The sequence below is a fragment of the Hemitrygon akajei genome, chromosome 20 (assembly GCF_048418815.1).
Source record: "Hemitrygon akajei chromosome 20, sHemAka1.3, whole genome shotgun sequence".
Classification (NCBI taxonomy): Eukaryota; Metazoa; Chordata; class Chondrichthyes; order Myliobatiformes; family Dasyatidae; genus Hemitrygon; species Hemitrygon akajei.
In genome coordinates this window covers 70,982,965-70,999,587 of record NC_133143.1, presented here as the reverse complement: position 1 = coordinate 70,999,587, position 16,623 = coordinate 70,982,965, and the positions used below count along the sequence as shown (strand labels likewise).

The 16,623-nt window shown below is 43.3% G+C and overlaps 1 protein-coding gene across 2 annotated transcripts in view; it reads right to left on the bottom strand.

Moving 5' to 3' along the window:
• Nucleotides 1-16,623, bottom strand: part of pex1 (peroxisomal biogenesis factor 1) — a 104,499-nt gene that overhangs the window by 31,672 nt on the left and 56,204 nt on the right. For both annotated transcript variants that reach the window (XM_073024584.1, XM_073024583.1), the window contains exons 14-16: nucleotides 16,067-16,253; nucleotides 5,841-6,007; nucleotides 930-1,064 (exon numbers count right to left, since the gene is read on the bottom strand). In XM_073024584.1, coding sequence (XP_072880685.1) covers nucleotides 930-1,064; nucleotides 5,841-6,007; nucleotides 16,067-16,253 — 489 coding nt within the window. The remainder of the gene's footprint in view (nucleotides 1-929; nucleotides 1,065-5,840; nucleotides 6,008-16,066; nucleotides 16,254-16,623) is intronic.

Here is a 16,623-nt window from a genome sequence, read left to right as displayed (position 1 = left end):
CCAAAGTCCAACATTGGCAAGACTTTCTCTTACTACATCAACTGTGTACAGAGCCATTCCTCCGGAGAAAACCTTCCACAATGAAAGCAGAGACTTCCTCCCCAAAAATCAATCCTAAGGCTCCCCAGTTGTTTAGTTCTGGAGGTGAGATTAAAGGATACCTTTGAAGGAGAAGAAGTCGTTGGGAAGATGGAAGAGGATTTAAGAGATAATAATAAAGGAAGAATACACAGATGATGCAATTGTCAACAAAGGAAGGAACGGAAATGAAAACGATTACTGAGTATGAAAGAGCGAGATCATCAACCAGCAAAGGAAGGGACAGAAATGGGAGGTTACCGAGTATGAAAGAGTGAGATCGTTGATCGGCAAAGGAAGGGACAGAGGTTAAAGCAGAGGACTCCAGCCACCCCAACCACAAATTGTTTCAGCCTCTTCTCTCTGGCAAACAGTAACGTAGCATCAAGGCCAAGACCAAGAGACTCTGGGACAGCTTCTTTCACCAGGGTATCAGATTGATCAATACACATTGATCTGATTGCATATCTGACTACATTGTATCTGACTGTAAATACATGTATACAAAACAATATGTACATAATCTTAGTGTCTGGGCATTTTCCTCCCACATTTCCGTTCCTTATCATTTGTACATAGCAACAGAGACGCAACATAAAGACTTTTATTCCCTCATGTTGTGAGATGGATGCAAGAAATAAATTAATTGAACAGTCAATAATGGACTATGTGCTGTGGACAGGCCTAGTTCAACAGAAATACATTGTTAAAACAGCAAAATGCATCAACCCAACTGATGTACTTACAACATTTTACAAAATGGAGTCAGGAGCAATGGGAATGAAGTTTATGCAAAAGGAGTAACTACCATGATATAAATTATTAGCAAAGTGTTTGTGGTGGTATAGTACCTTAACACTAATGAAGTTCATTCCACTGTCTTTGGTGACAACACTGGCTACTAACGTCTTTCCTGTCCCAGGCGCCCCATATAGCAGGATTCCAGATTGCATTCTTATAGGTAGTCTTGCAAACAGCTGTGGATACTGTAAAAATGTGTTAAGTTATTCCAAAGACACCATAATCTTAAAAAATAAATTTGATATCTTGTTCAAAGATCTAAAATTACTTATTGCTTCCTTGGAAAAAGATTTTGTGTTTATTAAATTATCTACTGAACATGACTAAAAGATTTATTTGTGAAGCAAGCTTGACTAACAAGCAACTTGTGTATAACTCAGCTTCAATGTGCATGGACTGCACCGTTAATCTTCCATAGAACTTTCCCTGTAACCTTAGCTGTCACCAACGTTCATATCCAACCAATTCTTCCACCCAATGCTAAACAAATTTGCATTCTTGACTGCACTTCACCTCCCACTTTCAGTAAACACTACTGCTTTTTCAACCCTCCACTTGTGACCTCCTGGGCAACTTTGCCTTCCCTTATTGCCGTTTCACCAGCTGCACTTAGCTGTCTCGGCCTCAAGCTCTGATTTCCTTCTCCAAATCCTATCGTTATATTTTACCTGCTTCAAGACACACCATAAGACAAATCAAAAGCAGTGGATGAACCAGGAGGTTTGTAGTCTACAGAGGGTTAGGTCTATGGCACTTTAGTCTGGCAACCCAAGTCTGTACAAGAAAGCCAGCTATGATTTGCAGAGGGCTATTTCAAGAGCGAAGAGCTCAGAAACAATTCCATGCTAGGTTGGAGGTGACATTGGATGCACGTCAACTCTGGCAGGACTTGTAGGCCATTACTACCAGAAGCTTCATAGAAGTTGGAAGATGCAACAAGACAAATGATCCAAAACACAAGAGTAAATCAACAACAGAATGGCTTAAGAGGAAAGTTCGTGTTTTGGAATGGCTAAATCAGAGTCTAGATCTGAACCCAATTGAGATGCTGTGGCATGACCTGAAGAGGGCTGTTCATGCATGGTATCCCAAAAATATTGATGAACTGGAAGTTTTGTATGGAGGAATGGTCTAAAATTCCTCCTCGGTGTTGGGCAAGTCTGATCAGCGGTTCCAGGAAATGTTTGGTGGAGGTTATTGCTGCTAAAGGAGGTTCCACCAGTTATTCAAGGGTTCACATACTTTTGCCAGCCTCAACTGTGAATGATTAAAAAATGTTCAATAAAGACATGAAAAGTACAGTTGTTTGTGTGTTATTAGTGTAGGCAGATTGTGTTTGTCTATTATTTTATGAATAATTAATGCAGGAAACCAGATAATTGCGAAGGGTTCACAAACTTGCCACTATAGTTGAGTAGTGTCACTGCAACAACCTTGCACTCAACGCAAGACCAAAGAGCTAACTGTGAACTTCAGAAAGGGTAAGACAGGGGAACACAAACCTGGTCCCAACATATCGAGGCAGCTATAAAGAAGGCTATAATTCATTAGGAGTTTGAGGAGATTTGGCTTGTCACCCAAAACACTTGAAAACTTCTACAGATATACCATGGACAGTATTCTGACTGGCCACATCACCATCTGGTATTTGGGGGGGGGGGGGGGGGGGGAGGAGATAATGCACAGGATCAAAGTAAGGGCAGAGTTGTAAAATCATTCAGCTCCATTGTGGGTACTAGCCTCCGTAGTATCCAACATCTTCAAGGAGCAATGCCTCAGAAAGGTGGCATCCATCATTAAGGAACCTAACCACCCAGTACATACCCTCTTCTCATTGTTACAGTCAGGTAGGAGGTACAGAAGCCTGAAGGCACACACTCAGTGATTCAGGAACAGCTTCTTCCCATCTGCCATCCAATTTCTAAATGGACATTGAACACTACCTCACTACATTTTTTTAATTTTCTGTTTTTGAACTACTTACTTAACTACTTAATATACATATTTACTGTAATTCATTTTTTTCTCCTCTATATTTATCATGTATTTTACTGCTACTGCAAAGTTTAACAAATCTCACGACATATGCCGGTGATATTAAAACTGATTCTGAAAGCATACCTTTCTAACCCAGGTTTATCACTTACCACCATTGTTTTTGATGTTTGATCTTGATTCCATTTTTCACCACGTTAAAATGAGGCACATGGATGTAATTGTTGTTCACAAAGTAAATTAAGATAGTAATAGCGGGTATAATTAATGGACGAACTGAGTAAGTATTTGGTTCCCTCTTCAATGTGGAAGACACCAGCAGTATGCCAGAACTTTGAGCGTGTGAGGGATAGAAGTGAGTGTAGTTGCTATTACTGAGGAGAATGCGATTCAAAGTACATTTAAGTAAAGTTGATTAGGAAGCTGAAAGGTTTGCAGGTAGTTAAGTCACCTGGACCAGATGGACTACACCCAGGGTTCCAAAAGAGGTGGATGAAGAGGTTGTGGAGGCATTAGTAACAATCTTTCAAGAATTACTAGATTCTGGGATAGTTTCTGCTCCTATGCCTTATAACTTAAATGGAATTCACTGGCTCAGAACCTGTGACTATACACCAGTGCCATCAGCAGATTTTATCTGTGTTTACACCGTAAGACACAAGAGTGGAATTGGGCCATTTGACACGAGTCTGCTTCGCCATTCCATCATGGCTGATTTATTATCCCTCTCAACCCTATTCACCTGACTCCTCCCTGTAACCTTTGACACTCTTACAAACCAAGAACCTCTCAACCTCTGCTTTAAATATACCCAGTGACTTGACCTCCACAGCCATCTCTGGCAAAGAGTTCCACAGGTTCACCACCCTCTGGCTAAAGAAATCCCTCCTCATCTCTGTTTCAAATAGACGTACAAGGCCTTGGTGAGACCGCACCTAGAGTATTGTGTGCAGTTTTGGTTCCCTAATCTGAGGAAAGATATTCTTGCCATAGAGGGAGTACAAAGAAGGTTCACCAGATTGATTCCTGGGATGGCAGGACTTTCATATGAAGAAAGACTGGATCGACTAGGCTTACACTCACTGGAATTTAGAAGATTGAGGGGGGATCTTATTGAAACGTATAAAATTCTAAAGGGATTGGACAGGCTAGATGCAGGAAGATTGTTTCTGATGTTGGGGAAGTCCAGAATGAGGGGTCACAGTTTAAGGATAAAGGGGAAGCCTTTTAGGACCGAGATGAGGAAAAACTTCTTCACACAGAGAGTGGTGAATCTGCAGAATTCTCTGCCAGAGGAAACAGTTGAGGAAGTTAGATATGGCCCTTGTGGCTAAAGGGATCGGGGGGTATGGAGAGAAAGCAGGTACTGGGTTCTGAGTTGGATGATCAGCCATGATCATACTGAATGGCGCTGCAGGCTCGAAGGACCAAATGGTCTACTCCTGCACCTATTTTCTATGTTTCTAGATGTCCCTCTATTCTGAGGCTGTGCCCTCTAGTCCTAGTCTACCCCACTATCAGAAACATCCTCTCCATGTTCATTCTATCTTGGTCTCTCATTTGTTTCTCCGGGTGAGGGCCAGATCCCAGTTACGTTGTTTAAGATATTGATGCAGTTCTGATCTCCTACCTACAGGAAAGATATCAGTAAGATTGAATGAGTTCAGGAAAATTTACAAGAATGCTGCCAGGACCTGAGGACATGAGTTACAGGGAAAAATCAAATAGGTTAGGACTTTATTCCCTAGAATGTAGGAAAATAAGGGGAGATTTGATAGAGGTATTCAAAATTATGCGGTGTATAGATAGGGTAAATGCAAGCAGATTTTTTGCACTGGGACTGGGTGAGACAACTAGAGGTCATGGGTGAAGGGTGAAATGTTTAAGGAGAACATGAGGGGGAACCTCTTTATTCAGAGGGTGGTGAGAATGTGGAATAAGCTGCCAGCAGATGTGGCAGATATGGATTTGATTTCAACATTTAAGAGAAATTTGGATTAATGCATGGATGGAGGGGTATGGAGGGCTATGGCCTGGATGCAAGTTGACGGAACTAGGCAGAATAAAAGCTCGGCATGGCCTAGATGGGCCAAAGGGCCTGTTTCTGTGTGTAGTGTTCTATGATAAGGTCTAACAATGTATCAAAATACTGTTTTAGTCAAACCTTGCCTTTCCCTTAGCTCAGTGACCCAGCAACCTCAATGATCAGTGTTCCATTCAACCAGTCTACAGCAGAAACCTCTGTTCATCGTCAAGAGCTGTTGGCTCTTTGGCATTTGGAATTTCCACTCATATAAAAGCTCTTTTCTGGGAAGTGCTATAGGACTCTTAAAGCAAAAGCTTCCCCCAGGCAGTTAATCTGTTCAACCATTCTAGTTAGCCGCCATCCCCTCTATTACCCCGTCACTATATTGCACTGTAAACACTTTAAAATCACTTTTTATAATATTGTTTACATTGTTAATACATGCTGGGATTTACATATTTATGCACATTTCATTCCATAGCCATACTTTAACTTCTAACTTTGTTATACATTTTTTATTATTCTTTGTAACTGTTGAATGTTGTTTTTTGTTGCATGCCGCATCCTGACCAACCCACCACAGCAAATTCCAAATATATTTAACCTTATGTAGTGAATAAACTTGATGCTTGACATCTGTCTCCCCTTTTATTTCTCTCAGACACTGATCAGCGGTTCCATCTGGTGTGGAATTGTTTTTCTTAAGGTCAAGAAAGCAACATTAATTGACAAGCGCTTCAAATAAAATTAAGCATTAACGATTTCTGACAATACTATGAACTTCATCAAGGCATTTACAATTTTTCCCGTTCATGGGCACTTTCCAACTACACAGAAACAAATAGGAGTCTATCTTCCTGTGGTAATGATTCCGAGATGAAAATCCAAATGTAATCTCCTAAGGTCTCAAGATTGGATATCAATATTACTGGACATATACCTTAACGGGTAACTGAATAGTATCCAGGAGGATTTCCTTGACTTTGTGAAGACCTCCAACTTGGTCCCAGCCCAAATCTTTGGGTTTGTGAAGGTTAGCATTTCTTAGAGATGTAGGTACAAATCCCTCAAGGGCATGAAGGAAGTTCAATGTCGTCAACTGTGGTTCTGCATATAAAAACATTGCAAAACACTAACTTTTTGTATTTCAGCAACCTAATATACACTGGATAGTTTTTAATTTGGTAAGTGCTATATGAGTAGGATTAAAAGTGCTTATTTGTGTTTATGGAGAAGAATTAGATCGTTTCACAAAGTTCATTTCTACAATGTGAAGAGTCAAATTCTAGACCTTCAGTTATACAGGATATAACATTGATCGGAAATAGCAATCCTTGTGCAGATGACACAAAGGCTGTTGGTGCTGTGGGTAGCATGGAGGGTTGTTACAGCTTACAACAAGATACAGATGGGATGTAGAAGTGGTAAATGGAATTCCACCGGAAAATGATACACCTTGGAAGATTAAGCCTAAAGCAGAATACAAAAGCCCTGATAAGAGAGTCTCAGCACAAAGCAGCGACTATTTATTCCTCTCCATAGATGCTGAGTTCCTCTTGGGGGGGGGGGGGGGGGGGGTGTGAGTGCATGTGCACGCACGCGCTACTGAACAGTTTCAGCATATGTAGAACCTCTTGTGTTCAGGGTTAGTGGTAGGATTCTTGGCAAAGTGGAGGAACATAGGGATCCATGGCCATAGATCCCTCAAAGTTACCTCTCGAGTTGATAGGGTGATTAAGAAGGCATATAGTGTGTTGGCTTTCATTGGTCTGGGAATTGAGTTCAAGAGCACCGAGGTAATGTTGCAGCTCTATAAAACTCTGGTTAGCCTACATTTGGAGTACTGTGTTCAGTTCTGGCCATCTCATTTTAGGAAGGATATGGAACATTTAGAGAAGGTGTAGAGGAGATTTACCAGGATCTGCCTGGATTAGAGAGCATGTCTAATGTCAGGTTGAGCGAGCTAGGGCTTTTCTCTATGGAGGAAACTTCAGATGTACAAAATGAAGAGGGGCATAGATAGAGTGGAGAGAGTGTAAGAGTGAAGGATTAGATTGATCATGGAGCAAGTTTGTATAGGTTGGCATAAGGGTGTGTACTCTGCTCTATGTTCCACAGAATCAATATACATTAACAATGCACAACACACAGGTCTGTTAACACATTTTTCATTTATGTTATAAATTTTGTGGTTTTGAAGTATTAACCAAGAATTTCACATAGTAACTCAAAAAAAAAATAGAATCAACCTCGGACACCTAAAATAAAATCTCAAGCTGTTTGATCATAACTGCTTGTTCATCCAGATGCACTCCTCTCTGCTGGAAGAACACAGTGGGTCAAAACGCCTGTGGGATGGTCAACATTTCAGCTCAGGTCCCTGCATGGTTCTCATTGCTACCATCAGGGAGGAGGTACCGAAGCCTGAAGAAACACACTCAGTGATTCAGGAACAGCTTCCTCCCCTATGCCAGCAAATTTCTCAATGAACAATGAATCCATGAACACTACCTCACTTCTTTGTTCACCTTTTTGCACTCCTTAATTTGTATGTATACACACTCAGTGGCCACTTTATTAGGTACACCTGCTCATTAATGCAAATCTAATCAGGCAATCATTTGGTAGCAACTCAATGCATAAAAGTATGTAGACATAGTCAAGAGGTTCAATTCAAATTCAAATTTAATTCTCATTCAACAATGCCCATGAAAGAGTGTTCCTCCAGGGCCAAGGTGCAAAACCCAGCATCATCAAAGTACATATAGTTATGACAGCAGAAAAACAGATACTCAAAGAACTTATACAGTCCAAGTTCCTGAATGTAGATTGATGGTTAATGGTATGTTGTCCTGGAGCAACTCATCCCGTGACACAGACAAACACAATCCAGCTTATTGTTCAGACCAAACATCAGAATGGGGAAGAAACCTGATCTAAATAACTTTGGCAAAGCATTGATTGTTGGTGCTAGAATGAATGTTTTGAGTATCTCAGAAAATGCTTATCTCCTGGGATTTTCCTGCACAATATTCTTAAGCAATTACAGAGAATGGTGTGAAAAATAAAAAATATATCCAGTGAGTGGCAGTTCTGTGGGCAAAAATACCTGGCTAATGAGAGAGGTCAGAGGAAAATCCCCAGACTAATTCAAGCTGACAGGAAGGCAACAGTAACTCAAATAATCACATGACAAATCAAATCACAATCAAATAAACAGTGGTTGCAGAATAGCATCACTGAACACTCAATACATCGAACGATGGACTACAGCAGCAGAAGCCCACACCTGGCTCCACGTCTGAACCTAATAAAGTGGTCACTGAGTTTATACATTTCCTATTGCAATTTATAATATATTTTATATATAGCATTGTACTGCTGCCATATAACAACAAATTTCACAATGTAGAGTGCCATTAAAAAGTATTCACCACCCTTGGAAGTTTTCATGATTTCTTGTTTTGCAACATTGAATCACAGTGGATTTAATTTGGCTTTTTTTGACACTAATCAACAGAAAAAGACTCTTTCTTGTTAAAGTAAAAACAGATCTTTACAAAGTAATCTAAATTAATTTCAAATATAAAACACAAAATAATTGATCGCATAAGTATTCATCCCTTCAAGTCAGTATTTAGTAGATGCACCTTTGGCAACAGTTACAGCCTTGAGTCTGTATGGATAGGTCCCTATCAGCTTTGAACATCAAGATACTTCAATTTTTCCCCATTTTTCTTTACAAAACTGCTCAAGCTCTGTCAGACTGCATTGAGATCCTGAGTGAACAGCTCTTTTCAAGTCCAACCACAATTTCTCTTTAGATTGAAGTCTGGACTCAGACTTGGCCACTCTAGGACATAAACTTTTGTCATTTTTTAAGCCTTTCCTGTGTAGCTTTGGCTCTATGCTTGGGGTCACTGTCTTGCTAGAAAACAAATCTTTTCTCAAGCCACAGTTCCCTTGCAGACTGAATCAGATTTTCCTCCAGCTTTCCCTGTATTTTGCTGCATTCATTTTACCCTCCACCTTCACAAACCTTTCAGGGCCTGCTGCTGTAGAGCATCCCCACAGCATATTACAGCCACCACTATGCTTCACGGTATGGATGACGTGTTTTTAATGATGTGCAGGGGTTTGCTTACACCAAACATAGCATTTAGTCTGATGGCCGAAAAGCTCAATGTTGATTTCATCAGACTATAGAACCTTCTTCCAACTGATTTCAGAGTCTCCCACCTGCTCTAGCCAAGATTTCATGTAGATGTTTCCTCCCCCTAGTGTCTTTTCTCTGCCACTCTCCCATAAAGCAGTGACTGGTGAAGCACCTGGGCAATAGATGTATGCATAGTCTCTCCCATCTCAGCCACTGAAGCTTGTAATTCCTCCAGAGTTGTCATAAGTCTCTTGGTGATTTCCCTCACTATTCCTCTTCTTGCACGGTCACTCAGTTTTTGAGGACAGCCTCCTCTAGGCAGATTTACAGCTGTGCCATATTCTTTCAATTTCTTGATGATTGGCTGAACTGTAATCCAAGGGATACTCAGTGACTTGGAAATTTTCTTGTATCCATCTCCTGACTTCTGCTTTTCAAAAACTTTTTTGCGGAGTTGCTTGGAGTGTTCTTTTGTCTTCATGGTGTTGTTTTTGCCAGGAAACTGACTCACCGGCAGTTGGACCTTCCAGATAGAAGTGTGTTTTTACTACAATCAACTGAAACACCCTGAATGCACACAGGCAATCACCATTTAACTAATTATGTGACCTCTAAAACCCATTGGCTAAACCAGTGATCATCTGGTGTGTCATATTAAAGGGGGGGAAATGAATCCTTATGCAATCAATTACTTTATTTTAGATAGATACTTTATTCATATTACAGTGTCACAGTAGCATTACATGTGCACAGATACACAAATATACAAATATTAGAAAAGAAATAAGAAAGAATTTTAAAAAATTACCTCAAACAGTCTAACAGGAGGGGGTCATCACTTCCCCGAATATAGGTCAACTCATGATAGAGCCTAATGTCTCGAGGGTAAAAATGACCCCATATAGCACTTAGCACTCTTTAGAATAGCGTAGTTGTCTTAGTCTATTACTAAAACATAGAAATCTACAGCACATTACAGGCCCTTCAGCCCACAATGTTGTGCAACCATGTGACCTAGTCTAGAAGCTGCCTAGAATTTCCCTACCGTATAGCCCTGTGTAAAGGGGGTTTCTTCTTTTTCTTTGTTACTGTGTATGTAATCAAAATGGCGTCTTTGTTTTGTTAAAAGTAGGAATGCTGGCGCCTGTGTTAATAGTAGGAATGCTAGCGTCTTTGTTATGATAAGTGCTGGAAGCTTGTTTGGGACTGTAAACTGATTGTTGGCGGGGATTTTGGGAAGTCGGCGCGATGGAGTGAGAGAGAGAGAGAGGACGGGATGCTGGAAGCTGGGCGACAGAACGGACCCCGAGCGGGAGCGGGGGTCCCCGGCCCAAGGTGTTTGGTGATGAGAGGAGACGGAGACAGAGGAGTGTGGAGCGTCTGGTCGACCACCGTGGGGGTCCCAGGAGGCGGGTCGAGGGGATCGAATGCCAAAATACTTCAGTAATTGAGCTCCAACGATTGTGCACAAAGTGGTTTGGACTTTGATAAGTTTGGCGCCTTTTCTTTTTTTTCTCTTATTCATATATACTGTATCGTTAGTAATCGCTTAGTTATAGTAATCTTTATAAATTGTACTCATTTAATCGAATCGCATAAGGGGTACTGTCTGTTTTTTGGGCGAGGCGGGGACATCACACAGCATCCACACCAGCTGATTACCCAGTTTGGCGGGGCCAAAGGCTGCTCCCCCTAGACTAGAACGAGTTTGAGCGATGCCTGAGGCGACCCAAGGGTTACATTGTGGGGGCTCATCCGGGATTGATTTCTGTGGAAGCTGTGTGATCGCCCTCTTTAAATTATGTCTGCGGCGAAGAGCTGGTGTGCCTTTGTGGGTGTGCGATTGCCGGTTATCTCAGCATGTGTGTTGGGTGGGGTGGCTGCTGTTGGTAGCCCGGAGGTCGTTGTTCGAGTTCCGACTAGCGCTGACGAAATGGTGGTGGTACCATGGGTTGTCCGTACTGTTTGGAGAGTGACAGGTTGGGATGTTTCAGCTATGGTGGGCTCCGCCCGGTTGTCCAGCCCTAAAGGGGCGGAGACGTGGGTGGAGCAGACCTCTCAGTTGTTGTGTGAGTGGCAGTGCTTGGCTGAGGGAAAGCGACAGGGATTGGTTGAAAGTTTGAGTAGGCGGGCTGGTAGCGTTGTTAGAACTGTCGGGCGCAATTACCTCGAAGTGACAGCTGCCAGTTCTGGAAAAGTGTGGGAAAATGCGTGTGGTTCGACTGGAAGTCAAATGCCGCAGCTGGGGGGCTTATCATATCCGTGGCAGGAGATTGGTGGGAAGTTTTTAGGGTATCCCTTTTGGTTAGGAGGGCAGATAAATTGCTTGCGAAGACAGGGGGATTTGTCAAGGGGATCAGTTGTTCCGTTGATCCAAGAGATGTCGGGAAACTTAGAGGAGGCCCAGTGGGGGAACGGCTTGGGGTCTCTGGGGGAGCACGTTCCCAGCAATGTACCAAGGAACTCCCGCAAGGAACAGACCCTATTCCTGAAGGCTTAGAGGGACCACGCACTCAGGTGTTGTTACGGATGGATAGAGGTCAAGTTAAAGCCATCCTCGGCACCGGGGCACCGGTTAAGTTGCTGTACAGTTTGTTTTATAACCGTTTTTGGAAGCCTTTACCCTTGATGACATTGACGGCACTGGAGATTTGGGGTACCGGTGCTGGTGATTATAAAGACGACGGTGGTTGGTCAGTGAAAATGGAGTTCTTAGAGGCAAATGTGGAGGTGACTGAGGTTCGTGAATCGTTAATGCTGATGTGTCCGGACACTGTTGAGACGGGCAGCGTTTCGGTTATGGAGAGAACCAATATCCTGTTGGTGCGCTTGGGGGCCTGCCCGGAGGAGGCGGGTGAGAGCTGTTTGGAGGCATTATCGATGCACCCAGAGTTTCCAGCTGCTTGTGCGGATGTGTGTAGCAGCATTGGGCCGATACCGAATTCAAACAAGAGCCGGTGGTGGTATGGCCTGGAGGAGTATCTGAGGGTGAGACCCTCTTAGTGGACGCTGCGAAATACCACCAGGGAGGGGAGTTGACTGCTGAAGACACCTTGGTGAGGCAGAGGTTGCGGCGACTGGCCCCTACAGCGTGGCAGACGTAGGCAGCATGTGTGTGGATTATATTGGGCCGTAGAGGCGATGGCCTATCTGAGTGGTGCGAAGAGGTTTAAGGTGCTGGATCTGAGGAGTGGATGTTGCCAGATCCCGATGAGTGAGGCCGACAAGGAGAAGACGGCGGTTATAAGTTCCCTAGGAGTCTTCCGGTCCGAAAAGATACCACAGGGTATCTCCGGAGCCCTTGCAAACTTCCTGCAGGGTATGTGGAAGATCATGGGGGTGTGGAGGCGTTTGGAATTTTGACGTATGTGGATGATCTCCTGGTATTTGGATTTGCCTCAGGAGAATATGAAGTGAGGTCGTTGCAGGAGCGGCTGAGAACTACAGAGTTAAAGTGTTTTCTGGACACGTGCCAGGGCTGGCGAAGGTCGCAGCTCGTGAGTGTCTGTCTCTACGGAATCAAGTTTGAAATGAAGACTTGAGAGACCGGAGAGAGTGATCTGGAACCATTTGAAAGACGTACAAGTTGGAGAGAACGAAGAAAGTTGTTTGATTGAGGGCCACAGCTAACTGAGAACCTGGAGAAGGGAGCTTGCGGAGGTGAAGAAATTGCGGACAAATCTTGGAAGGGGGAAGCGGTAGCTTGAAGGGAACCTGAAGATGACCATCGACAGTTCAAATGAAGTGCAAAACCTGAAGGTTGATCTGGAAGAAGTCATGAGGAGAAAAAAAGCTGGAGAGAAGTGCAGTGAATACTGAACTGGAGGGTGACCAATCTTTAATTGCTGCTTTTCAGGTCGGGGTGGAAGAAGCTGTTGGAGTAACTGCATTCCAGATTGAGATGGCCGGGATGCAGGAGTCAAAACTGCTGAGCCAGGGGCCAGAGAAGATGATAATCTCAATTGCAGGAGGCTGAAGAGACTGCAGGAGCAGTGCAGGTCACGTGTTTCCGTTTGGAGAAGATCAAACAGCAGCTACCGATCAAAGAAATGAGGAAGAATACGGATTCAAAAGCTGATGTGCTGGATCTGTGGTACATGCTGCCTTTTGCTGACTTTCCCTCGATTGAGGAAGAGACCTTTGGCCCTTCTTCCACTGAGTCAGGTGTAGTGGGGAGGGTTAGCTGTGTGCAGTGTGGGGCATGAGTGAGAGGTTGAAAGAGGAGTTGGTAGTGGACCCAAGGTATCCTCAGCTGTGTCCTAGCCTAAGGGTTTAGGTGAGGGGGGTACGGAGGTCTCAGAAGGGTTAGGGAACGCCCAGATAGTTGGCCTATATAGCGCCAAAGGAACAGGGCGTGAGGTTTACTGTGTGGGGAGGAGATGTCACTGCTTGTGCTTAGGTTACGGTGTGTTGGCAGGAAAGGTGACGAGTTATCTAATAGTCATGAGGACATGACTTTTATTTGGTGGGGGGAGAGTGTAAAGGGGGTTTCTTCTTTTTCTTTGTTACTGTGTATGTAATCAAAATGGCATCTTTGTTTTGTTAAAAGTAGGAATGCTGGCGCCTGTGTTAATAGTAGGAATGCTAGCGTCTTTGTTATAAGTGCTGGAAGCTTGTTTGGGACTGTAAACTGATTGTTGGCGGGGATTTTGGGGAGTCGGTGCGATGGAGTGAGAGAGAGAGGACGGGATGCTGGAAGCTGGGCGACAGAACGGACCCCGAGCGGGAGCGGGGGTCCCCGGCCCAAGGTGTTCGGTGATGAGAGGAGACGGAGACAGAGGAGTGTGGAGCGTCTGGTCGACCACCGTGGGGGTCCCAGGAGGCGGGTCGAGGAGTCGAGGGGATCGAATGCCAAAATACTTCAGTAATTGAGCTCCAATGATTGTGCACGAAGTGGTTTGGACTTTGATAAGTTTGGCGCCTTTTCTTTTTTTTCTCTTATTCATATATACTGTATCGTTAGTAATCGCTTAGTTATAGTAATCTTTATAAATTGTACTCATTTAATCGCATAAGGGGTACTGTCTGTTTTTTGGGCGAGGCGGGGACATCACACAGCATCCACACCAGCTGATTACCCAGTTTGGCGGGGCCGAAGGCTGCTCCCCCTAGACTAGAACGAGTTTGAGCGATGCCTGAGGCGACCCAGGGGTTACACCTTTTTTTCTAAGCTCCATGCACCTATCTAAGAGTCTCTTAAAAGACGCTATTGTATCCGCCTCCACCACTGTCACTGGCAATGCATTCCACATACCCACCACTCTGTAAAAAGCTTACCTCTGACATCTCCCACCCCCCCCCCCCCCGTACCTACTTCCAAGCACATTGAAACTATGTCCCCTCATGTTAGCCATTTCAGCCCTGGGAAAAAGCCTCTGACTATCCACACAATCAATGTCTCTCATCATCTTATACACCTCTATCAGGTCATCTCTCATTCTCCGTCGCTCCAAGGAGAAAAGGCCAAGATCACTCAGCCCATTCTCATAAGGCATGCTCCCCAATCCAGGCAACATCCTTGTAAATCTCCTCTGCACCCTTTCTATGTTTTCCACATCCTTCCTGTAGTGAGGCGACCAGAACTGAACACAGTACCCTAAGTGGGGTCTAACTGGACTGCCAATACAGATGCCTTGTGCAGGAAGGCACAGAGTCGACTGTACTTCCTTAGAAGGTTGGCGTCATTCAATGTCTGTAGTGAGATGCTGAAGATGTTCTATAGGTCAGTTGTGGAGAGCGCCCTCTTCTTTGTGGTGGCGTGTTGGGGAGGAAGCATTAAGAAGAGGGACGCCTCACGTCTTAATAAGCTGGTAAGGAAGGCGGGCTCTGTCGTGGGCAAAGTACTGGAGAGTTTAACATCGGTAGCTGAGCGAAGGGCGCTGAGTAGGCTACGGTCAATTATGGAAAACTCTGAACATCCTCTACATAGCACCATCCAGAGACAGAGAAGCAGTTTCAGCGACAGGTTACTATCGATGCAATGCTCCTCAGACAGGATGAAGAGGTCAATACTCCCCAATGCCATTAGGCTTTACAATTCAACCGCCAGGACTTAAGAACTTTTTAAAAGCTATTATTAATGCTTTTTGAGATAGTGATTTAGATGCATATCATATTTTTTACTGAGTTAAGTATTGTATGTAATTAGTTTTGCTACAACAAGTGTATGGGACATTGGAAAAAAAAGTTGAATTTCCCCATGGGGATGAATAAAGTATCTATCTATCTATCTATCTATCTAACTAAGATCTCATATAGCTTTAACATTACCTCATGGCTCTTGCAATCAAAGCCAGATATGTTTTTGGAGATCTGTGTACAGTCGAGGTATTTCAATTGATTGTAGTAAAAGTGCTCCTCTGTTCAACCAAGGTGGCACGCAGAGCAAGAAACATTGTCCAGAATTGCGAGGATTTTCTATAGGGTCCTTTGCTCTACAACAGCCTCCAGTGTCCAGTTGGACTCCTATAACAGAGCCAGACTTTCTAATCAGTTTATTGAGCCTGTTGGCATCACCCGTGTTGGTGCCACTGCCCCAGCACACCACCACATTGAGATTGTACTGGTGACAACAGACCAGTAGAACATGTGAAGGAGAGGCCTGCACACTCCAAAGGACCTCAGTCTCCTCAGAAAGTAGAGACAACTCTGGCCCTTTTTGTACTTAGCCTCTATGTTTTATACTTCTAAATCATTTAGATCACTTTGTAGAGACCTGTTTTCACTTTGACACAAAAGATTCTTTTTCTGTTGATCAGTGTCAAAAATGCCAAATTAAATCCACTGTGACTCAATGTTGTAAAACAATACAACACGAAAATTTCTGGGGGGGGTGGGGTGAGTACTTTTTATAGGCACTACATGCCAGTGTAATAAACCTGATTCTGATTATTCCCAAGGCAGGTTAACCATTCCTCCTGCCACAGACGCTGCTTGACCTGGCTGTTAGTTACAGCATCTGTACTCCTTTGTATCTCTGCTGTTATTTTAGTCCAAGTTTACAGCCTTACCTCGTTCCTTGTTTTTGTTAGATAACAAATGCGAATGCACGGCCCGCTCCATCAGCATGACAAAATCTCTTGCTACGAAGCCTTCTGTAGCTTTAGCCAGCTTTTGAAAGTCGGTGCTATCTAAAGTCTTCAGTGAAATAACGGTTTTATTTTGAATGACAGAGGTCAAAATCTCTACCCGCTGATCCTAGAAATAAAAAAAAACATCCATTGGTTGTGTACATCTTCAATTTATAATTTTAATCTTCATTTATTACATGAACTGAGAGTATTTTTCATAAAATTACTTATTCCAAGGCACAAATTTTCATTTTTTTAAAATTTGAACAACCACATACCAGTACCAAAAAAGAGAAACCAACAATATTTAAATTCTGCCTTCCATTTCCCTCCAAACAACTTCAGGGACAGTTTACAAGCTACCAGAGAACTACTTTACATCACAGTTCCCGTGTACAGTATCAGCCTGTAACTTTTCCTGGCCAGGGAATTTAATTTCATTACTTGTTCAAAGTAAAATTTATTATCAGAGTACATACATATCACCACATACAACC